This window comes from Aquarana catesbeiana, linkage group LG09 (assembly GCF_042186555.1).
Source record: "Aquarana catesbeiana isolate 2022-GZ linkage group LG09, ASM4218655v1, whole genome shotgun sequence".
NCBI lineage: Eukaryota > Metazoa > Chordata > Amphibia > Anura > Ranidae > Aquarana > Aquarana catesbeiana.
Window position 1 is genome coordinate 159,708,239 of NC_133332.1, and position 24,629 is coordinate 159,732,867.

General features: G+C 42.1%; 1 protein-coding gene across 1 annotated transcript in view; it reads right to left on the reverse strand.

Moving 5' to 3' along the window:
• Positions 1-11,071: 11,071 nt before the first annotated feature.
• FAM199X (family with sequence similarity 199, X-linked) overlaps positions 11,072-24,629 on the reverse strand; it is a 44,266-nt gene continuing 30,708 nt past the window's right edge. The window contains exons 5-6 of the mRNA XM_073599303.1: positions 24,003-24,263; positions 11,072-16,757 (exon numbers count right to left, since the gene is read on the reverse strand). Of these exons, the coding sequence (XP_073455404.1) occupies positions 16,587-16,757; positions 24,003-24,263 (432 nt within the window). The 3' untranslated portion in view covers positions 11,072-16,586. The remainder of the gene's footprint in view (positions 16,758-24,002; positions 24,264-24,629) is intronic.

Below are 24,629 nucleotides of genomic sequence, written 5' to 3' on the forward strand. Positions count from 1 at the left end.
ACTTTTTCTGGGTACCGCTGCTCACGTCCTAGCGCTTCCTTCCAGAGTTCGCAGCGGATAGCATTAAACCATCCCAGCAGGATCTGCTCTGATACTGGTCCTCTGTGCTGTATCTGCATCTCTCGCAACCTCCTTCCGAATTCCTCTTCCATGGTGGCTGGTATCTGTACCTCTCCTCTCCTGCTATCCGGACCTTGAATCCAGGTGGAAGTTTGGATGTCCCAAACTGCAGGAAGTGTCCCACACTCCACTTGAGTGCTTTCGTCATATACCACTTCCTCCCAGTCTGAATATAGATATCAGAAATTCCAACCGCTCACGAGCACAAAACAAGACGATACTTGTTTAGTTGCTGAACATGGACTCTTTATTAGAACCAAAATACAAGTCTTATATACAGTAAAAGAGGAGGTTCCTCCCTCCTGCTCAAATTACTCTAACAATACACCTGTAACCAGAAACAGAATTAACATGAGCTAATTAACTAATCCCTTAAAGCAGCCGATGTGACTCTGCGCCCTCCTGAGCATTGTTATGATTAATCAGAATTTCACTACAGGTCAGACTTGTCACCGAGCTTCACACATTAGTATAAACACAGGACACCTTCTCACAATAGCAGGAGCTAATTACAATTAACAATACAAACAGTGATCCCCCCCCATCCTCAGCCTAGGAGGCAACAAACTATAGTAGGAGTAGACTGTCCGGCTCCTACCCAGTTATAGAGGCCAATGTGATCAGCTCTCAACTAACATGTTGAGTTCCGAATGAAACAAACCAAGAATAGTCTTTACATATATCCTGGGAGATATTGTGGATAAATATTACTGTCCCATTTTAAGTAATCCAAGATATATTTTCTCAGTCACCCTGTGTCAGGATGGCACAGGGTGACTTAAATTTAAGAGGTGCATGGGGAGCTGAAACATGGGTTTCCTAACCTTTCCAAGGGATTCTTGGTTGCACGGGCCCTCCCGTCACAGTGGCAAATTATGAAATCTCCGAAGGCAGCGCACAATTCTCTTCTTCTTTAATGGGATAATAATGAAGCTGCTCTGCTGGTGATACTGATGGAGTTATTGCAAACGAATTTTCAAGGGCTTTTTTTTCTAGTGATATCAAGAATATTATTATGCCTTTTTTTTTTTTTTTTTTTTTTTTTTTTTTTGGGCAAGTTACCACAACACCATTATCCTGTAGTTTCTAAGATCAAAGATGTGTCCCTTGTCAATTTTACATTGTATATTTTTAAATTTAACTGCCTACTCCCAAACTGTCATTTGAAGTAAAACGCATAGCCAAGTATTATTCTACACAATTGTTTTATTGTGCATTAAAAAAAGAAAATAAAATTAGATATGCTGCTATCTGCCAATAGAACTTAACCAAAAAGTGCATTCTATGCATTCAAAAATATAGAAAATATATCAAATCAAATCATTATTCAGCCAAAAAATATTGTCAAAGCAATAACTCAAAGGCCAATAATAAATAACACGTTATCTCCTTCAATTCAGCAACATGTCTGGTTGACGAATGGCCTTTCAGAAACAAACTGAAAAGCACAAATCAACACTCAAACTTCTACTAACACAATATTAGCAGAAGGAGCCCAAAGGGGGGCGCGAAAGAGCTGAAAAACCACGTAGTACGTCACTACGTTCGTAATTGTTGACCAACAATTGTGTGGCCGTGTGTGTATGCAAGACAAGTTTAGGCCAATGCCCTTCGGACAAAATTCTACGGTTTTGTTGGCCAACAATTCGATCATGTGTACAAGGCTTAAGTCTCATCTGACCAAAACATCTTTTTCCATCTGGCCTCTGAATCCTCAAGGTGCATTTAAGGTGGTGAGATGAGACTGACATTAAACTGAATTTCCCTTAACAGTAACCACACGTGTGCCATCTTATAGACTGGTAACGGATGCACAATAAGTCAGAACCTATGGATCCTTTCTGAAAAGTGATATTAGCTCTCTGTGCGTGGGAAGTTTCCTTTTATATTTCTAGAAAAAAAAAAAAAAATTCACAAAAATTAAAGTTTTTTACTTTATAAATGAATGAATTTGATTAAATGTATTGAAACCTCATGTACAGTGATTAGCTAGCATCTTCATCTTCTGAATCATTATTCCACCTGGGAGTTTTGTCACAACTCCATTAGGATGTTCTAAAGCAGTCTGTCCTAAAGACAGGTATTATTAGTGCTCCCTCCAGTGGGCAAATAGTATAATTAAAAAAATCATGACAGAATTAAAAAGTAAATCTAGCAAAAACGTTTTTTTTATGTTTTATGTCCAGCTGTGTTATGCAGTGTATTACATATGAATTCCAAGGCTTTGTTTCTGAAATTAGTTCCCTACTGACAACCATGTAGAGTCACAGTGTCTTTGGACAATACATTTGCAGCAATCAGAATTCATTTTTTTTTTCTTTCTTACAATGAGAACAATGCTAGTCTCTATGTATTACAGGGCATTTTCTACATGGCAATAGCTATCTTAAAGGGGACGGGGCCTGCTGTCTGCCTTAATGGACACAGCAGTGGGACTCGTGAGGGTGCCCCTAGGGGAAGCGGCTCTTCGTGGGAGCACCCGATGAAGAGGAGGAGTGGGGAGCACCACCGGGGCACCCCAGAAGATCAGGGCTGCTCTGTAGAAAACCCTTGCATAGCGTAGGTAAGTATAACTTTTATTTATTTTTATTTAAAACAAACCTTTACAAAACACTTCAAGTCTTGTGTACCATAGGGAAGAGGAAGAAATTCTGTCATAGTTTATGGTCTGTGTCTTCACTGAAAATTTTAGTTGTGTTAGATGTGAGCCTCCCCTATTGGAGAGATTTACCCTCACTTTGTCTTGACCATCTTTATTATGACTGTATGTACTCCAAAAAGAACATATCTAGTAATAGAAATGTGAAAGGTGCCTATTCTTCCCCATACTATCCAAAACAGAAAAATCCAAAGTTAAAAACATATCAGTAACTCTCCAGGACAGCACATGAAGTAGGCACTACATCCAAAAGGAACAGGAAATACACCAGAAAATATCTAAAAATGAAGTCCCTCTGTTGAGCTGATCAGTATTAGATGAGAAACGAAGTACATGATCTGAAGCAAAACAGAACATATCACACATAACATATCTTCCAGGACATCCTGCTGGAAATAGAGTTACCAGCAAGTCTAACTCTAGATTTCCCAAATCGTCTTCCAGGACAAGCACACGAGGATTAGCAAGACCAGTGAGAGATCACCTCCCACCAGGTGGATCATGAGTAGTGCAGATATGGTGAATCCAGCTAAAAGTATTTCACAAAAGTGTGTACACCCCTCACATTTTTGTAAATATTTTATTATCTTTTCATGTGACAACACTGAAGAAATGACACTTTGCTACAATGTAAAGTTGTGAGTGTACAGCTTGTATAACAGTGTAAATTTGCTGTCCCCTCAAAATAACACCATTAACCACTTGAGCCCCGGAAGGATTTACCCCCTTCCTGACCAGAGCACTTTTTACAATTTGGCACTGCGTCGCTTTAACTGCTAATTGCGCGGTCATGCAATGCTGTACCCAAACGAAATTTGTGTCCTTTTCTTCCCACAAATAGAGCTTTCTTTTGATGTTATTTGATCACCTCTGCGGTTTTTATTTTTTGCGCTATAAACGGAAAAAGACCGAAAATTTTGAAAAAAAATGACATTTTCTACTTTTTGTTATAAAAAAAAAAATCCAATAAAATCAATTTTAGTCATACATTTAGGCCAAATTGTATTCGGCCACATGTCTTTGGTAAAAAAAAAATGTCAATAAGCGTATATTTATTGGTTTGCGCAAAAGTTATAGCGTCTACAAACTAGGGTACATTTTCTGTAATTTACACAGCTTTTAGTTTATGACTGCCTATGTCATTTCTTGAGGTGCTAAAATGGCAGGGCAGCACAAACTCTCCCCAAATGACCCCATTTTGGAAAGTAGACACCCCAAGGAAATTGCTGAGAGGCATGTTGAGCCCATTGAATATTAATTTTTTTTGTCCCAAGTGATTGAATAATGACAAACAAAAAAAAAAAAAAATTACAAAAAGTTGTCACTAAATGATATATTGCTCACACAGGCCATGGGCATATGTGGAATTGCACCCCAAAATACATTCAGCTGCTTCTCCTGAGTACGGGGATACCACATGTGTGGGACTTTTTGGGAGCCTAGCCGCGCACGGGGCCCCGAAAACCAATCACCGCCTTCAGGATTTCTAAGGGCGTAAATTTTTGATTTCACTCCTCACTACCTATCACAGTTTTGAAGGCCATAAAATGCCCAGATGGCACAACCCCCCCCCCCCCCCCCCCCAAATGACAGCATTTTGGAAAGTAGACACCCCAAGCTATTTGCTGAGAGGCATGTTGAGTCCATGGAATAGTTTATATTTTGACACAAGTTGCGGGAAAGTGACACATTTTTTTTTTTTTTTTTTGCACAGTTGTCACTAAATGATATATTGCTCACACAGGCCATGGGCATATGTGGAATTGCACCCCAAAATACATTTAGTGGGATACCACATTTGTGGGACTTTTTGGGAGCCTAACCGCGTACGGGGCCCCGAAAACCAATCACCGCCTTCAGGATTTCTAAGGGTGTAAATTTTTGATTTCACTCTTCACTGCCTATCACAGTTTCGGAGGCCATGGAATGCCCAGGTGGCACAAACCCCCCCCCCAAATGACCCCATTTTGGAAAGTAGACACCCCAAGCTATTTGCTGAGAGGCATGGTGAGTATTTTGCAGCTCTCATTTGTTTTTGAAAATGAAGACAGACAAGAAAAAAAAAATTTTTTTTCTTTTTTCAATTTTCAAAACTTTGTGACAAAAAGTGAGGTCTGCAAAATACTCACTATACCTCTCAGCAAATAGTGTCAAACTTGTGTCAAAATATAAAAAATTCCATGGACTCGACACGCCTCTCAGCAAATAGCTTGGGGTGTCTACTTTCGAAAATGGGGTAATTTGGGGGGTTTTGAACTGTCCTGGCATTTTATGCACAACATTTAGAAGCTTATGTCACACATCACCCACTCTTCTAACCACTTGAAGACAAAGCCCTTTCTGACACTTTTTGTTTACATGAAAAATTTTTTTTTTTTTGCAAGAAAATTACTTTGAACCCCCAAACATTATATATTTTTTTAAAGCAAATGCCCTACAGATTAAAATGGTGGGTGTTTCATTTTTTTTTTTCACACAGTATTTGCGCAGTGATTTTTCAAACGCATTTTTGGGGGAAAAAACACACTTTTTTAAATTTTAATGCACTAAAACACACTATATTGCCCAAATGTTTGATGAAATAAAAAAGATGATCTTAGGTCGAGTACATGGATACCAAACATGACATGCTTTAAAATTGTGCAGTGGCAACAAAATAAATACATTTTTAAAAGCCTTTACAGGTTACCACTTTAGATTTACAGAGGAAGTCTACTGCTAAAATTACTACCCTCGACCTGACCTTCGCGGTGATACCTCACATGCATGATGCAATTGCTGTTTACATTTGACGCCAGACCAACGCTTGCGTTCGCCTTAGCGCGAGAGCAGGGGGGACAGGGGTGCTTTTTTTTTTTTTTTTTTTTTCCTTTATTATTTTTTTGCTTTTTTATCTTATTATTAAACTGTTCCTTTCATTTTTTTTTAATCATTTTTTCATGTTATCCCAGGGAATGTAAATATCCCCTATGATAGCAATAGGTAGTGACAGGTACTCTTTTTTGAAAAAAAATGGGGTCTATTAGACTCTAGATCTGTCCCCTGCCCTCAAAGCATCTGACCACACCAAGATCGGTGTGATAAAATGCTTTCCCAATGGCGCTGTTTACATCCGGCGAAATCTAAGTCATGAAATGCTCGTAGCTTCCGGTTTCTTAGGCCATAGAGATGTTTGGAGCCACTCTGGTCTCTGATCAGCTGGCTGAATCACCGGCTGCATTCTCAGGTTCCCTGTTGAGACAGGAGAGCCAGAGAAAAACATGGAAGACGGTGGGGGGGGGGTCATTCCCTCCCACTGCTTGTAAAAGCAGTCTAGAGGCTAATTAGCCGCTAGGATTGCTTTTATATGAAAGCCGACCGCTGGCTGAAAAGAAAGATACCAAGATGATACCTAAACCTGCAGGCATCATTCTGGTATAACCACTCAAAGTCGTGAATTGCGTACCTGAAGACAAAAAAATGGTTAACAATAAAACACAGTAAATGGTAAAGTATAAAAAATTGCATACCTGAAAAGCAAACGTGATAAAACATAACAATAAAACATTATAGAATACAGTAAAAAAGAGAACAATATAGAGAGGAGAGAGAGAACAATAAAACGACAACTATTTTTTTTTATTTTATATACAGTATTTTTTTGTGTTTTTTTTCTTTTTTACACTTTTTTTTTTATAACTGTAACTTTTATAACGGTAACCGGTTCCAGGTTCGGGTCTCTCAAAATGCGATGGCATCTTGGGAGACCCTGTGAAAGTGTGCCTAGTTTGTGCAATGCTGTACACTACGCTAATACTCAACTAGTGTATGGTAGCGTTCAAAACATTCACCAATGCAAAGACCAGGATTATCAGGACAGGAGGGACAATAATCGCGGGTGTAACGCCTATATCCGCACTTGCTGCAGACACATCTTTTTTGGGGGGGTTCGTTGGGTAGGGGTACTCGGGAGGACATAAAAATGCCTCTCATGCAGCCGACTGCATTTGGTTGGGGATGTGAATGGGGGAAGTACAGGTGCTGCAGCGGTGGGTTCCCAATTATTAGGATTGGCGAATGCAGCAGGAAGGGCATTATGGGCACAACGGCCTGTGTTTGTCTTCTTCTTGGTGGCAGCGGGACACTACTTGTGCTTGCCACCTCACCAGCTTGAACTGCACTTATGGGACTCACCACATCACCAAGTGTTACTGCAGTGCTGGTTTGACTACGACCGGGGTGTACTAGGCCGCTGGTGCTTGCCAGTTCACCAAAACGCTACCAAAAAAACTGTTAGCAATCGCAGTGATCAGGGCTGACTATGCGAATGCTGCAGTTATGCGTTTAGTGTTTTGTAAGTGACAGTGATCGATCAATACTGCACTTGAGTGGGCTGGGCCGGGCCGGGCGGGGCGGAGGGGCAAAACGCAGGTTCTAGCAGGTATCTGGGCTGATCCCGCTAACGCTGCGTTTTTGGGAACCCTAAACTGCTGGGGACGCTAGTACAGATCTGATCGGATCAGATATTGATCCGTTCAGATACTATACCACTAAGGCAGGTGTATGCTGCGTGCGTGGGCGTTAGCGGTACTGGCGCTAATCTGACGCTGCCTGGGGCGACGCATATCACCGCCAACGATCAGGGGGCTAAACCTTTATTCGGTAATAAACGGCGGGTGCCCTGACACTATAAAAAATAAACTAACTAACCAGTGTCACCGTAACAGTTATACGGTGATCAGTGGTGAAAGGGTTAACTAGGGGGCAATCAAGGGGTTAAAACATTTATTAGATAGTATATGGGGGTCCCTGTCGCTATAAAATGCTGACGGCGAACCTAAATATTTACCTCCCTAACTAGCGTCACCAGTGACACTAATACAGCGATCAGAAAAACGATTGCTTAGTGACACTGGCGACGGGGGGTGATCAAGGGGTTAAAACTTTATTAGGGGTGGTTAGGTGGGTACCCTAGACCTACAGGGGGCTAACACTAACTGCCCTACCACACTAACTGTCACAAACTGACACCATGCAGTAATCAGAAAAAAAAAAAAAAAAGCTTGGTGTCAGTGTGACGGGGGGGGGGGGGGAGGGGTGATTGGGGGGTGATCAGGAATCGGGGGGTGATAGGGGGTTAAAGAGTGCCTGGCATGTTCTAGTGTGTGTGTGTGTGTGTGTGTGTGTGGGTGTTGGTGCACTCACAGTGAAGTCTTCTCTCCTCGGAGCCGGAACGGAAAATACAGAGCCAAGGAGAGATGACATCATTTCCTTTGCTGCTGTTTAGCATACAGCAGCAGAGGAATGATTCCGATTGGCTGGGAGCGATCGCCAGGGGGGGGGGCCACGAATGGATGGTCTCCCCCTCGCCTCTCATCGCTCCCAGACCAAAGCCGAACGCGGGAGGCAGATCACGTACAGGTACGGGATTCTGCCTGCCCGTGCCATTCTGCCGACGTGCATCGGCGTGAGGCGGTCGGCAAGTGGTTAAGGTCTAAACCGCTGGCAACAAAAGTGAGTACACCACTAAGTGCAAATGTCCAAATTAGCCACTTTCCCTCCCCGGTGCGATCTGACTTGTTAGTGTTACAAGGTCTCAGGTGTAAATGGGGAGTAGGTGTGTTAAATTTGGTGTTATCACTCTCTTATACTGGTCACTGGAAGTGCAACATGGCAAAGAATGCTGAGGATCTGAACAAAAAAAAAAAAAAAAGAAGATTGTTGCTCTACATAAAGATGGCCTAGGCTATAAGAAGATTGCCAAGACCCTGAAACTGAGCTGCAGCATGGTGGCCAAAAACATACAGCAATTTAACCACTTGCCGACAAGCTCACGCCAATATACGTCGGCAGAAGGGCACATACAGGCAGATTAAGGTACCTGTACGTTGCCCTTTAAGAAGCGGGTTGCGAGCGTGCACCCACCGCGACCTCCGTGAGTGTGATTGCGGGTCCCGTGGACCCGATGTCCGCGGGGATACCTGCGATCGTCTCACGGAGAGGAAGAACGGGGAAATGCTGATGTAAACAAGCATTTCCCTGTTCTGCCTAGTGACAGGACACTGATCACAGCTCCCTGTAATTGAGAGCGGTGATCAGTGTCGTGTCACACATAGCCACACCCCCCACAGTTAGAATCACTCCCTAGGATACACTTAACCCCTTCACTGCCAGTCGCATTTACACAGTAATCAATGCATTTTTAATTGCACTGATCGCTGTATAAATGTGAATGGTCCCAAAATCGCGCCAAAAGCGCCCGATCTGTCCGCCATAATGTTGCAGTCATGATAAAAAAAAAAAATAATAAAAATGCCATAAAACTATCCCCTATTTTGTAGACGCTAAAACTTTTGCGGAAACCAATCAAACGCTTATTGCGATTTTTTTTACCAAAAATATATAGAAAAATACGTATTGGCCTAAACTGAGGGAAAAATGTTTATATATTTTTTGGGGATATTATAGCAAAAAGTAAAAAATGCGTTTTCAAAATTGTCAGCATTTTGTTTATAGTGCAAAAAATAAAAACTGAAGAGGTGATCAAATACCACCAAAAGAAAGCTCTACTTGTGGGGAAAAAAGAACGTCTATTTTGTTTGGGAGCGATTGCTGCAGAGGCGGGGGGTCAGCCTGTCAGTGCTCACATCATACGCCGCACACTGCATCAAATTGGTCTGCATGGCTGTCGTCCCAGAAGAAATTATCTTCTAAAGATGATGCACAAGAAAGCCTGCAAACAGTTTGCTAAAGACCAGCAGACTAAGGACATGGATTACTGGAACCATGTCCTGTGGTCTGATGAGACCAAGATAAACTTATTTGGTTCAGATGATGTCAAGCGTTTGTGGCAGAAAGCAAGCGAGGAGTACAAAGACAAGTGTGTCTTGCCTACAGTCAAGCATGGTGGTGGGAGTGTCATGGTCTGGGGCTGCACGAGTGTTCCCGGCGCTGGGGAGTTACAGTTCATTGAGGGAACCATAAATGCCAACATGTACTGTGACATATTGAGGCAGAGCATGATCCCCTCCCTTCGGAGAGTGGGCCGCAGGGCAGTATTCCAACATAACGCCAAACACACCTCCAAGACGACCACTGCCTTGCTAAAGAAGCAGAGGGTAAAGGTGATGGACTGACCATGCGTGTCTCCAGAACTAAACCTTATTGAGCATCTGTGGGGCACTCTCAAACTGGAAGGTGGAGGAGCACAAGGTCTATAACATCCACCAGCTCCATGATGTCATCATGGAGGTGTGGAAGACTCCTCCAGTGGCAACCTGCAAAGCTCTGGTGAACTCCATGCCCAAGAGGGTTAAGGCAGTGCTGGAAAATAATGGTGGCCACACAAAATATTGAAACTTTAGGCCCAATTTGGACATTTTCACTTAGGGGTGTACTCACTTTTGTTGCCAGCGGTTTAGACATGAATGGCTGTGTGTTGAATTATTTTGAGGGACAGCAAATTGACACTGTTATACAAGCTGTACACTCACTACTTTAAATTGTAGCAAAGTGTCATTTCTTCAGTGTTGTCACATGAAAAAATAAAAAGCACTGTCATCAATTACCCCATTCCCCATCACGAGGGCTTCCCCTGATCCACCCCCCCCCCCCAGCACTGCCAGATACCATTCCCCGGCCCCCACCACCACTGATTACCCCGCCCCCTCAGCCCCAGCAACCAATGGGTGAGCAGAAATGATGTGCAGTAACTTCTGGCAACCAAATCAGCAAGTAGAAATTATGTGCTGCAACCTAGCCGTGATGGTATGCTGTAACCTCTGGCAAAAAAAATAAAAAAATAAATCACAATCACTGCCTGATTTGCTGCACTAAACTGATTGAGTTTAGGTATTTTCTGTCTCAGAGCAGGTAGAGAGCAAAATTGCATTGGGGGGGGATGTTTGACCAGGGTCCAATCAATATTAAAGACAGGCAGATATCCCTACACAGTATTGGGGGTGGATACAGGGCTACCTACACCAAATTTGTGTCCTTATGGCACTGTTGTAAACCCAAGTGTGTGGAGGCTGAGCATTAGGGTGCTGGATATAACTATGGTACATGCAAAAATGCTAGGGAATGCCAACGTTTGAAATTGGTCCTGCATCCAGCACCCGTACTGTGGAGTAGTATAGTGTTGAAAAAAAAAAAAATAATAAAAATTTACAAGCACACAGCCATGTATTTTTCTTTTAAACTTTAACCCATAGGGAGTAATTCCATCAAAAATCACATTTGTGTTGCAGACTAGGTCTAAGATTTGACTTGCATGTGTATTTGCTTGCATCTATCAAATAAAAGACACACATGGCAGGGATGAATCAGTTTTATTCCACAGAATAGAATGCACCATTTTTCTCAAAATGACAAATCACTTTACAAGGAAAATTGACACAAAAAAAATAAAATAAATCACAACAAAAATTTCTAGCTCTGGGTACATATACATACTGTACAAGTAAGAAAAACATCTTAGCATTAAGCCATCGGTTAAGCCAAGGCTTCCTTTCCTGACTAAATTATACATGTCAGTTTCAAGTTTTGCAGTTGTCATGTAACCGCAATCAAAACTGTAAGACTTCTTCACGTGAACATTACAGGCCTGGGTTAGTGACTCTATGGTAAATGGGGATCGGTGGTCTCTGAGCTTAGCAAGCACCTAACACATCCAGGAAATAAGAAAAGTAAAGAAGGACAGAGAACACACTGTTCTTCGCTCTGGTAACATCTTGTTTCCTGTTATGTTCAGTTCACACATAAAAAACGCATCACCAAGAGCAGAGACACCCATTTACAGACCTGCAATAGCCACAGACAGGTTATCAATGCCCATGAGCAGAAAGCCAGGGCAACGAGTGGTCATATACAAGGACTTTTCTTTAAAACCATCTGCAAATAACTTTTGTACATGCAATTTCTTGTGTATTTACACGATTGACAATATCTACAAGTCAGGCATTTCTGAAGAGCAGTTTCCTGCCATCTTCCACTTAACTATAAAGTTTATCGGAATTTCATAAAATGACAATGCAGATGGAATATAAAAAGGAGGTGTCTGCATACAATATTTTGCAGAATGAGTCATATGTCTGTGGACATGCTCACCTTTATAAATAGTAAAGATATGTTATTTAACAAATTAAGTATACATAATATACACAGTATGTAAGTTTCCATACCACAATAAAAGCACAAAGCAGAACCTTTGACTAAGTAAGATTTGATATCTAAAGTAAATCTGAAATATTTGATGCTTGCACATATTGCTAAAAAGCAGAAACAGCTGTGCAAGGATTATGAACATATAAAACACGGAATAAGAGCAACACATACTCTGACCAAATTGTTAGAGGAGATAGTTGCATTTAAGTGGATTACTGTACAAAATAAGGTGCAATGATAAGCTCCATCTAGGACTTCAAAATGTATATAAAGCATATTAAAATTCAGAGCATTCCATTGTTCAGCACATGTATAAAACACAATTTTCTTATACCCACCACCATCACACCCCCAAGGGTCATTTTTTTTTTTTTTAATTTTAACTTGGACCCTTTTCACACTGGGGCCACCCATACGCTAGCGGTATTTTAAAAACGGCACTGTTTAAGCAGCGCTTTTTGGCCGCTATTGGGGGTTTTTTATCCCTGGTTAGCGGCCGAAGGGGTTAAAAATGCCCGTGTTGCGGCGCTTCCGAAGTGCTGCCCATTCATTGCAAAGGGCAGGGGCATTTTGGGAACGCTGTATACAGCGCTTCCAAACTGCCTCAAAGGTGCTGCTTGCAGGACTTTTTCTAACGTCCTGCAAGGGCACCGCCCCAGTGTGAAAGTACTCGGGCTTCACATTTGGGCGGCCTGAGAGGCAGTATTCAGGCACCATTTCTAGCGCTAAAACGCATGAAAACTGCCTCAGTGTGAAAGGGGTCTTACTGCAATCTTAGAATTGGAGTGTTTTCATGTATAACAATACAAATGCTATACTGTTTACTCAGCAGTTTTTCAGCCATAGAACACAATTTTCACTACATCCTCGTGGAATATAGTACTGCTTCTAATCCCTCCCACATGTTCTTTTTGAACAGTAAGGCTATTCATCTGTTTGGATCAATGGGAATATGCAGGAGAGAGGCCAAGGCCAAACTCAACACTACCAGAGTGGAAAAACTTGACAGCTGCCCAGGTTTCAGATCACCTGGTCTAAATAGAGTGCATGTAAAAAAGGTATGTGCAGGCACCATCTGGTGCGTACATTACGGCACTTTAATAACTGTGTGTTTGCAGTTTTTTTCCCAAAAGTAAAAAGCATAATAAAAGCACTTACCTAAAAGGGTAAAACTCAAAATTAATTAAATGTACATATGAAAAGACTTTTCAATCATGTTTGATCATAGAAAAGTGTTTGTCTAGTTTTTCAACTATCAAGTAAATGCAAATAAAGAGTTTACTAGCAAGCCTGACACAGTGTAATAGGTACCTTAAGGTGTCATTTTCACCTTTATTGATCTTCCACTGAAGCTCAGTATAAAATACCAGTACTTCCAGCTAGAGGGCATATGTGCTAACTCCCCCTGAACCCCCACAATACAGTAATTGGTGGCTAAGCACAGTCACATGGAGAGAGTGACTAGTCCTATGCGAATAATAACTTTCAGAAAAATCAGTATTTACATAGGATTTCAAGTAGCTTTTAGGAGGCACAGAAAAGGTGGGAGCAGTTAAAGCATCAGACTTAATTTAAAGCAAGTAGAACTCCAGGATAAACTGCACTATTAAAAGATACCTCCAACGAAGATTATGCAAAGTCTGTAATAATGCTGATACCCACAGCGATGTTCTTCTGGCATGCAGCTGATAGCGCCAGCCCTTGTATATAGCGCGAGGATTGTGTCACTTATCCTCCATTTGCTCTCCCTTTGTCCATTCACAAAATGCCTTGTGTTCTGTTTACCAAATACAAGTTGTTCTGTGACGGACAAGCTAAAATCATGTCATCTACTTGGCCCTCCTCTGCTGTTGTCCATTCAAAGACGGTCTTATAGTCTGTCAACATAATACAGGACATTTTTGGTAGTAAACAACTTGTCCCCTACACTGTATTAGACAGAACTATCAGTCGCAGCATCAGAAGAGTGCTTAGGATAAACTGTCATTTCTACATTAAAAAGTAGTGCTGCAGACTTCGCATACTTGTTAGAGGTACTTTATTTCAATTGTGCGGTTTGACAAAAACAAAACAAAACAAAGAAAAAAAACAAACTGGCATTAAGCTTTACATTTTTTTTACTGAAACTAGTACACTAACCATTTTATATTTAGCACAACCCTTCTTAGAATTAGGTTCTCGGGCACTACCTTTAACCCCTTGGTGCAGATCGGGTGTCACATGATCGGAAAGCTCCCGAACGCAATCAGCGCTTGGGAGCTTTCGGTTAGCTGCCGGTAACGGTGCCAGGAGCATGCATGGTGCACGCTCTTGGCAGACTGTTTTGCAATGTAGCACGCAAATATGTGGCCACTCCACGCTAAAGGTCCACCTGCCGAGAGGCTGCATATTTGCACGCCGTTGGCACCAGGAGGTTCATAATCTTTTTCATTTGAAGGATAACAAAGCCATCAACAAACATAAAAAGAGCAGAAAAGAAATAATGCTGAATATCAAATATGAATAAAGTCCACGCATTTCCCACAGAACAGAAATGATCAGTAGAGATACTGTAACAGGGCTACAGGCCTCCTCCACTATGAGCAGCAGCTAATATACCTGGAGCGCAGAGACATTAGTATATACATATATACAGTTAAAGTAGTTTGAAAGTTTCCATCTTGATAATGTCTGAATTGAGCAAACCCCAAAGAAAGTACAGTGTTCTTCCTAAGTCTGTGCCAGATTTCTAAGACTCCACATTTTAGAGGGCAGCATACCCATTTAGTAAATGATTAAATAGTTGATCTATTATATTTCTCAGTTTAGCGTGTAGATCTTCAACAAAGTGGTGAAAGATGATTACAAGACACTTAAAGAAGAAAGGGGTTCCAAGTCACTTCTGACAGCAGACAAGACTTACTGATAACCAGCACTGCAGGGAATAACTAGCAGAATGCGGAACACAGCCAATATCTGGCATTTATTCAAGTATATTTAGGTCTTTCAATGTGCGCTTTCCCAATATTCTACCAATTTTTGATGTGGCTTCTGTGTACACTGATTTGCAGACTAGCTGAAGCTTATGTGAACATGGCTTTACAATACAAGATTTCTCTTTACCGGGTAGAGCAGTGGTTCAACTCCTGTCCTCAAGACACACTAACAGGCCAGATTTTAAGTATTACCTTGGAGAGATGCAGACTAGAATACTGCAATCACTGAGCAGCAAAACTATATCACCTGTGATGTATTTCAGTTATCTTGCAAACCTGGCCTGTTAGTGGGTCCTGAGGACCGGAGTTGAGAACCACTGGAGGTAGAGGAATGGCTACACTAATTAGCAACTTGTACAATGGCCCAGTCACACGTGTGTTTTACAGCAGTGAAACGCATGTGCCAACAGTACAGCACAATTAGCAAGTAAAAGCCATTCATTTAATGGATTCTATTAACACCATTGTGCTAACCTTTAAAAATGTTCTGCAGACTGAATCTGTTTTTTAAAACCACGTAAAGCGATAGTCAACTCTTTGGCAGGGGGAATAAAAAAAAAAAGTTTTCTCTTGCAAGGCAATATAATGTGCTAGTATGCACCACATACTAGCACATTATGAAGGACTTACCTTAAAACAAAGCCCTTCAGCAGCAAGCTGTCACCGCTGCAGAGGCTTCCATCCCCACCTGGTCTTCCTACCGTCTTCGGTCGCCACACTGACCGAGCTGCGATGATGTCGCTACGACGCATCTGCGCGGGAGTCCTGCGTCTGGCACACAGCTCTGAAGGAACAGCACAGGTATGCGTTTCTTCCGAGTGCATGCGCCAGTGATTTCACCAGCTGCTGCTTGCTAGAATATCTCCTAAATGGTGCATGGTTAGGATATGTTCATTTTACCTACAGGTAAGCTTTATTATAAGCTTATCTGTAGGTAAAAATAAAAGCAAGGCGTTTACTACCACTTTAAGTAGATAATTGCAATGGATGGTTTACACATAAAAATGACGGGTCTTATCTTTAACATTTTACCTAATAAGCATTGCTGTGAAAAAAACAAAAAAAAACACCTGTGATGAGAACTAGAACATCTTGCATTGGCATTGATGACTGACCTAATATAAATAAAGCCCTATACACCTGATGAGAAAACAATACAAATTCCTGCGATGATGTATTGTATTCTTTCGTTTCCAAGCATGCGCAGTTCTGGTCACTTGATTTTTTTTTTTTTTTTTTTTTAAACGGACAAATACTGTATTGATTGAAACACCAAAAATTGCATGTTTTGTTATCGTACGAGAAACATTTTCAGGTTTGTCCCTTTATATAATCTTGCATGAACTGTATTGATCAGCTCTCGAAAGCGGCGTATCAATGATCAGATTACTGGACAACTGCTCCGGAAGCAGTATTTTTCATCTGGATTTTCTCATTGTGTGCTCTAGTCATAAGAAAGATAGGATCTGAGACTACAGATGGACTAAAAGATTTCAGACAAAATCCAAACTAGCTTCTATACTCTACTTTGGTGGCAAGCAGGAAACACGGGCAACAGCACACATTGGGAGACCTAAAAATTAGATCCTACAGAAAATGATAGGAGACCCAATTTTTCCATATTTGATTCTACTTAAATACCCTGGCCTTATAGAAACTTATGAAGAACACTGCTATGTTCACCCTCGTCACATGAGTACATCTACATCTCCTTCATGATCTTCCTCATTAACTTTAAGTGACAACACTTCTTCATTTAGGAACAAGCCGCTGAGTCTCTCCTTTCGAGCCTGCCTCTGCTCCTTCAGCTGTCTCTTCCGCAACGCTTTCTGCTGCAGTTTTCTCTGTTTAGATCGTTTCTAAATAAAACACATAACATACAAAGTAAATTAGGATACAGAAAAGCATATAGCAATACAAAACTAAAAAACATATCAAATACATTACCTACTACTAATTTACACTAAGCAAAGAAAGACGATCTGCATATCCAGAAGCAAAACACAGAACTCATTTTAATAATCTGGTAGTGAAACATAAAAAAAAAAAAAAAAAAGGGTTGAACTTTGACCCAGTTTTTATATAAACTAGGGCTGCAACGATTATTTTCATAATAGATTAGTTGGCTGATTATTGAATCGACTAATCGGATACTAACCTTAAAGTGTGGTGTATAATTTAGTTAATATGTAAAGTTTTAAATAAAGGGCAATTTATTCTTAAATATCTCTATGCAGTGGTAAATGTAAATAACCAACTATATGGTTCAGGAGCAAAATCTCTAACCCACTGAGAATAACAGACAGAAGAGATATACTGTATATACTATTAGAGGTTGAATCTGGTAAATATCAGACTCAGATCAAATTTTTGATTAAAAATAAATAAATAAAAAATTAAAGACTCTTGTTGATTTTCAGACAGAACTGTAATATTATGTATGACAGACTCCTTTGTCATAGGCAGGTGGTTTGATAAAAGCTACCTGCGTCTGCTGTTACTTATGCCGGCCATACAAAAACAAAGTCTTCCTTTCGAAAAAAAAATTCATTTTAAGAACGTTCATTGATTTTCTAATTATTAGTGGGGTCAAAACGGCGTTCGTTTTGGACCACAGTGATGGGAAGATTTGAAGGAGCAGAATAGAAAACTTCTTGGTCAAAGGAATTTTCAGACAGTGTATGCGGTTTTCGTTCAGAAATTACATTCATTTTAAAACTGAATTTTAAAAACAAGTGAAATTTTCAAAAGGACATTCTTTCATTCAGCGAATGTACAAAGATTTTTCGTATGAATATTCTCGTCCGAAGATCGATACGTGTATGGCCACCATAAGGCTCTGTTCACACCTATGCAGTTTGCTTTTGATCTGTTTCTGCAGTGCTTTTGCTGTGCATTTTGCATTTTTTGCACATGCAAATTTTGCTGCGATTTGCGTTTTGCATTTTTTTATGCTTTTTTTTGGCCAATGTGTTGTTGTGCAGAGTAAAAAAAAACACAAGTCGCAGCAACAACGCACTACATGCTTTTCTGCGGCTTCTCTATTGAAGTCTATTGAACCAAAAAAAAAAAATTAAAAAGCACCGTTGTGTTGACAAAAGCCCTTGGCCTTTTCCAAATACGCAGCGGCTAAAAAAAAAAAAAAAAAGCATAGATGTGAACGTGTCCAATAGGAAACCATGTTAAATGAACTGTAAAGAATAAAACACCAAAAAAAACTAATAGGTGTGAACCAGGCTGATTATTCCCCACTGATTATTAAAGTCGTCCAGCCTGAGCTCATTTGGCTGGACTTATCCTAAGAGTCACAGGATTGCAAAACGTTTTGCACTTCTGTGACCCGTTTTCAGCAGAGAGTGGTCTGAAGTCCTACAATGCCCTTGTGGAGTGGGCTTTAATCCCCGGGAGGATCTTTGTTTACTGTCTTATACCCCTCTGCTATAGCTAGCCTAATCCACCTAGCTATGGTGACTTTAGAAGCTTTTTGCCCCTTACGTTGTCCGGAAAAAAGAACAAAAAGTGAATCTGAGATTCTGAATGGATTGGTTACCCTTGGATACACCTCCTCACATCTAATAAATGAAATTGTTTTTCTTTCTCGTTTGAAGCCTCCTGACAGAAAGAAGGGAGGACAATATCTTTTGACCTATGGGAATTAGATGCCACCTTTGGTAAGAACCCAGGGTCTGTCTTTAGGATGACTCTGTCTTCTAGAATTTGGAGGAATGGCTCTCTGACAGAGAGAGCTTGGATTTCAATAACTCTATGGGCTGAAGTGATTGCCACAAGAAGTACTGTCTTGAATGTAACCAGTCTTAGAGAGGTTCAAAAGGCGACCCCAAAAAGGCCTTTAGAACGATTGATAGATCCCAGGATGGAGCTATGTTAACTCTGACTGGTTTGCGTCTAGAGATTGGTTTACAGAACCTAGCAATGAAAGGATCTTCTTGTAACCTTTTCTCTAAGTATACACTTAGGGCAGCTATCTGAACCTAAATAGTACTAGGAGTTGATAAAAAAAAAAAATGATAAATTTTGGTGTCTATCTGAATCGCCATCCGAAGAAATTTCTGGCATTCTTTCCTTATTGGGATATGTAGATAGGCATCCCTTAAATCCAGGGTAGCCATAAACACCTATTTTTGGAGAAGATTCCTTATCGAGTAAATGGACTCCATCCGAAATTTTTTGTATCGGATGGAGAGGTTCAGAGGTCGGAGGTTCATGATTAGTTTGAACTTCCCAAAAATGTGAGAGTAAAAACCGTCCCCCTGTTCCTGAATAGGGACTGGTGTCAATACCTCTTGATCCACCATTTCCCCTATTAGCAAAGGTAAGGCCTTGGCCTTCTCTGAGTGTCTTGGAAGCTTTGTCACAAGAAACTTTGAGGGTGGATCGCTGTGAAATACCAGCGTATACCACTAACCTTCCTCCCACAGGAACCCTGATGTCACTGGGGTTTAGGGTTTGGATTGGGGCGGTTAAAGCGGAGTTCCACACAAAAATGGAACTTCCGCTTTTCGGAACCCTCCCCCCCTCCGGTGTCACATTTGGCACCTTTCAGGGGGGTGCAGATACCTGTCTAAGACAGGTATTTGCACCCACTTCCGGCATAGACTCCCATGGGAGTCTATGCCTCTTCCCATCCCCACCGCGCTGTCTGCTGGGAACACACAGCTCCCAGCAGAGAGCGGGGACCACTTGGGACGCGCAGCGCGACTTGCGCATGCGCAGTAGGGAACCGGGAAGTGAAGCCGCAACGCTTCACTTCCTGATTCCCTCACCTAGGATGGCGGCGGCAGCTGCCGAGAACCGAGCGGGTTCTCGGCGTCCCCTGCCGACAGCGCTGGACCCCGGGACAGGTAAGTGGCCATGTATTAAAAGTCAGCAGCTGCAGTATTTGTAGCTGCTGGCTTTTAACATTTTTTTTTTTTTGGCGGTGTGGGTGAACCCCCGCTTTAAAAAGTATGCTGCCTTTTCCTTTCCCTTTTTGGGTTTGAACTCCTTCTCTGACTTGGAGGGTTCCTTTAAGGGACGAAAAAATTTTCTTTGAAAATGTTTCTTTTTAATCGGAAAGGTTTTCTTTTTATCCGCCGTTCTAAGGCGGTATCTAATTCAGGCCCGAAGACTAAATCTCCTGTAAAGGGGACACTGCACAGGCGTGTTTTGGACGCCGTGTCTCCCCCCCAAGTTTTCATCCATACTGACCTCCTGGCTGCAACAGAAAGCGCCGCAGTTTTAGCCGTAAATTTTACGGAATCAGTGGAAGCGTCAGAGATGAAACTTGTCTCCTTGAAAAGCATAGGGAAGGTTTTCAAGAGCTCCCCCCTAGGCGTGCCTGCTTTTAAGTGTTCTTCTAGTTGAGACAACCAGAACTTCAGATTCCTAGCAACACAAGAAGTGGCTAGAGCTGGTTTTAAGCCCACCATAGAAGCATCCCAGGCGCACTTTAAGACTATGTCTGTTTTCCTGTCCATTGGGTCCTTTAAATGACCCATATCCTCAAAAGCAAGGTCAGACTGTTTTGAGACTTTGGACAGAGGGGCGTCTAGTTTAGGATTTTTATTCCAGACCGTCTCTGGGCTCTCATCAAAGGGGAATCTTCTTTTAAGGGAATTAGGAAAGAAGACTTTATCTGGCTCGGCCCATCCCTTGCGGACAAGGTCAGAAAGCACTTTATGTATAGGGAATACCTTAGCTTTCTTTTTCCCCAGAGCCTCATACATTTTATCATGTCTGGTCAATTGAGTTTCTTCCTCATCAATTTCCAGCGTATCATAAATAGCGCTCAACAGCTCGTCTACATCCTCAAGAGACAGCTTGTATTTTGCTGCTTTGTTAGCTACAACCTGATCCTCATCTTGGTCTGAGTCTGCGTCAGAGGATTCAAGGCTAACTAACATGGGGCTATGCTCCCTGACTGTACGGAGCTCCCCAGAACTGGGTGTTGTAAGGCATGGTGAGGAGGGAATCGCAGCTGCTTTACTGGTGGAAGCAGATGTGTTTACATCTGTGATTAACTACCGGAGAGATTTAAAGGTTGATGCCATCTCATCTTTAAAGGAGCCAAGGAATTTTGCCAAGGGAGAGTCTGCCTCTGTTTTAAGTAAGCCTGCAATACACTGTCTGCATAAGGCTTTGTTAGAGCCTGAGGACAACTTATTTCCACAATTAGGGCATTTTTTGCGGCCTGCCTTGTCTTCCCTCGTGGCCTCCTTAGCCTGAAAATAAAGAATAAATGATCTTAGCATCAGAAATCCTTTAAACTCTCATTAAAAAACACCTGTGCTGCAACCACCGCTGCATAAACCCGGGACTGTGAGGTAACCACCACCATGGGGTACTACAAATCCCAGCCTTACAACAAAACCCCAGAAAAAAACCACAGTAAGGGCTTGCCCAGCAGCCTACCTGGGTCTGGCTGGTGCCTGCATCCACCGGAGTGTCCTGGGGATTAGCCTCCATGGTCCCCCTCTCGAGCTCCGGATCCCGCCGCTAGTCCGGTATGGCTGGACGCTGGTCAGGATTTGTAGGCCCAGCGTGGGCTTTCTCCTTCCTCTTTGTGCCTCTAGAGACCCGGAAGTCTCGGCACACAGCGATGACGCGGTTCCGCCGGAAATGACACTCGGCGTCTGACCCCTACCGCCATTACAGCAAGGAGCTGGGATTGAAGAATCCAGCTACACTGCTCCTGGGGGGAACCTGCATCAACCTGCCACTGGCACACCTCGGCACTGGAAAGAGGGGGGTAACGGGTCTGCTCCTGTCAGCTGGACGCTACCCGAGCAAAAAGAAATAAGGTAGGACTAACCTGGAGACCGCTGGATAGGACCCGGTCCCCCTGTGCGGCTCTGCTCCCCTCAGGCAACCCCTGAGAGATAGAGTCCTTCTCCTGGTTCCTGGCAACATGTTCCTCCGACGGAGGAAACACAAATGACTGACCTGGGACCTGAGGGACCGCCTTTTGAACTGTTGGCAATGTGTTTCCTGGGTCGATGGGAGGGACTCCATCTCTCAAGGGCTGTCCTGGAAGGCAACTGGGGAAAAAAAAATTAACTGCCAAAGATTTGAGAAAAAAGCGTGAAGCTACCAGGAACCCGTTATCCTCCAGCGCTGTCATATTTCAGAACTGCAACCTACCTGGAGTGCACAGAAGTACAAGGTGTTCAGTGCTCAGCGACCTGGCCAAGGTAAGGTAGGCTGAAACCCAACCACCACTGAACAAGACACACAAGTTAAAACGTCAAGACTAGGCCAAGAAATCTGAAGACAGATTTTTCAAAAGGTTTTATGGACTGATGAGATGAGGGACTCTTAATAGACAAGATGAATGGGCCTGTGGCTGGATCAGTAATGGGCACAGAGCTCCACTTCAACTCAGATGCCAGCAAGGTGGAGGTGAGGTACTGTTATATGCTGGTATTATTAAAGATGAGCTAGTTGGACCCTTTTTGGGTTGACGATGGACTCAAAATCAACTCCAAAACCTACTGAGTATTTAGAGAACACTTTCTTCAAGCAGTGGTACAGGAAAAAGTCTGCATCTGTCAAGAGGATTGATATTTGTGCAGGACAATGCTGCATCGTATGCATTGAAGTTACTCCACTGAGTAGCTAGCCAGTAAAGGACTTAAAGTGTTGTAGAGCCCCCAGAAATTAAAAAAAAACAAAAAAACAAACACAACCACCTGCAAGATAAAGGCATAATGAGCTAGTACCCTGCTCCGGCCACATTGCTCCCAAAGTTACTTCCGGGTATCGTGGGCTCCGGCGCTGTGATTGGCCGGAGCCACGATGATGTCACTCCCACGCATGTGTACAGGAGCCACCGGTAACGGCATGCCATTGCTTTAGTGCGCATGACGTCGGCACATGCTGATACAGGAGATATCTCCTAAACCGTGCAGGTTTAGGAGATATCCAGGGTAGCTACAGGTAAGCCTTATTTTAAGCTTACCTGTAGTCAAAAGTGGTTGTAAAGGGTTTACAACCACTTTAAAGATGAAAGAACAACAACATGGTCCCCTTCCTCACCTGACCTAAACCCTATTGGGAACTTCTGTGCCCTTTTTAAAAACGGGAGATTTACAGCGAAGGAAAACCGTACACCTCTCTGAACAGTGTCTGGAAGGCTGTGGTTGCTGCTGCACAAAACAATGGGTGGTTATATTGGTCACTGATTTTTTTTTTTTATGTTGTAAATGTTGAGATGTTTATTGTTCTCACTTTAAACAGATGCAAACAAACAAGTGAGATTGGAAAATTTTCGTTTTTTGTTTAGTTGCATTATAATTGTGCACACTAATAATTGCCCAATAATTGTGCACACAGATATTCTCCTAAGAAAGCCAAAACCTCACTTATACTTTCCAAAAAAGTCAGGTTTGATGTTTGTTAACATTTTGGGTTGACCGAGAGCACTGTAGTTGTTCAATAATGAAATGGATCCTCAAAAATACAACTTGTCTAATAATGGTGCACACAGTGCATATTTTCTGAAAGCAGACACCCTAGAGAATAAAATAGTGGTAGCTCCAATTGTTAATGTCACATGATATTACAGCAAAGGCAAAAAACACACTAAAGGTAATTTTAGGGAGCACAAACACTTTGTTACTCAATTTTTTGGTAAAATATAAAAGCAGAGGTTGCATTGAGAAAATAGATACCAAACATGTCAAACCTTAAATCTGCACGCACCCGCAGATTTAAAATGGCGACAAACTATATTTTCTAGAGGCAACCCAATAAAAGCTCCCTATAGGTCATCAGTTTAGGTCTACAGAGGTGGTCTGGTGCCAGAATTATTGCTCTTATTCCAGCGTGTGTGGTAATATGTAACGTGTATCGTAATCAATGTTTTCAGGCATGGTTTTCAGGACCCTGGACGTCTCCCTTGTGCTCTACTGAATGTAATACAATGCAGATGTAAAATTGACCTGCCTGACACCCGGAAATGCATGTGAAATGCATCAAGCGACATCCCTGATTAATTAGGTTTGCACATTACTCCCTTAAAAGAAGTTAATGATTAAAGTCAGTCTCATTTACCTATACAACAATCAATTTATAGGAAACGTTGGCAATTAGAGAAATATTTTTACCTTTGAATCTCGTATTCTTTCTGCTGCACTGGCAGACAGATTGCTGTCACTGTGAGTTCGACTCATGTTGGCACTTGAGTTAGAAGCTGAGTGACCACCACTAGAACCAGTGCTGCTGGCTGTGCTGACCATACTGGCACTACTGCTACTCACGCTGGCTCCGCTCACACCACTTGTACTGGCTGTACTGTAACTGGTTCTTTTCCAGCTCTCTCGTGTGGATCGCTGTCGAGGACTATGCTCCTTGATATAGCTCCTGACCTGGGAACAAGAATAAAACCACACTTGTCATGCAAATGGGAAAGGGAAGCATACAGACCTAAATCAGATCAACTACAAGGGTCGACCGATCAAATCTAAAATAGATCTACCAATCATTCACAACTCTTGCATTTCTACCTTAAAGGATAAAGGATTCTTAAAGGATGCGTCTTCAGACACATGAGGACCACAAAAGGGTCATGCAGCATACAGTCAGGCATAATTCTCTGCCCAGGGTCACAGGTGCAGCTTACAGCCCACTGCCAGCAGCCTCTCAAAATCAGGGACAGCCTGAAATATGCAACAGCTTTACACCAATGTATGCACATCCAAGTGGTACAAGCTTACAGGAAAACATGCACTGCC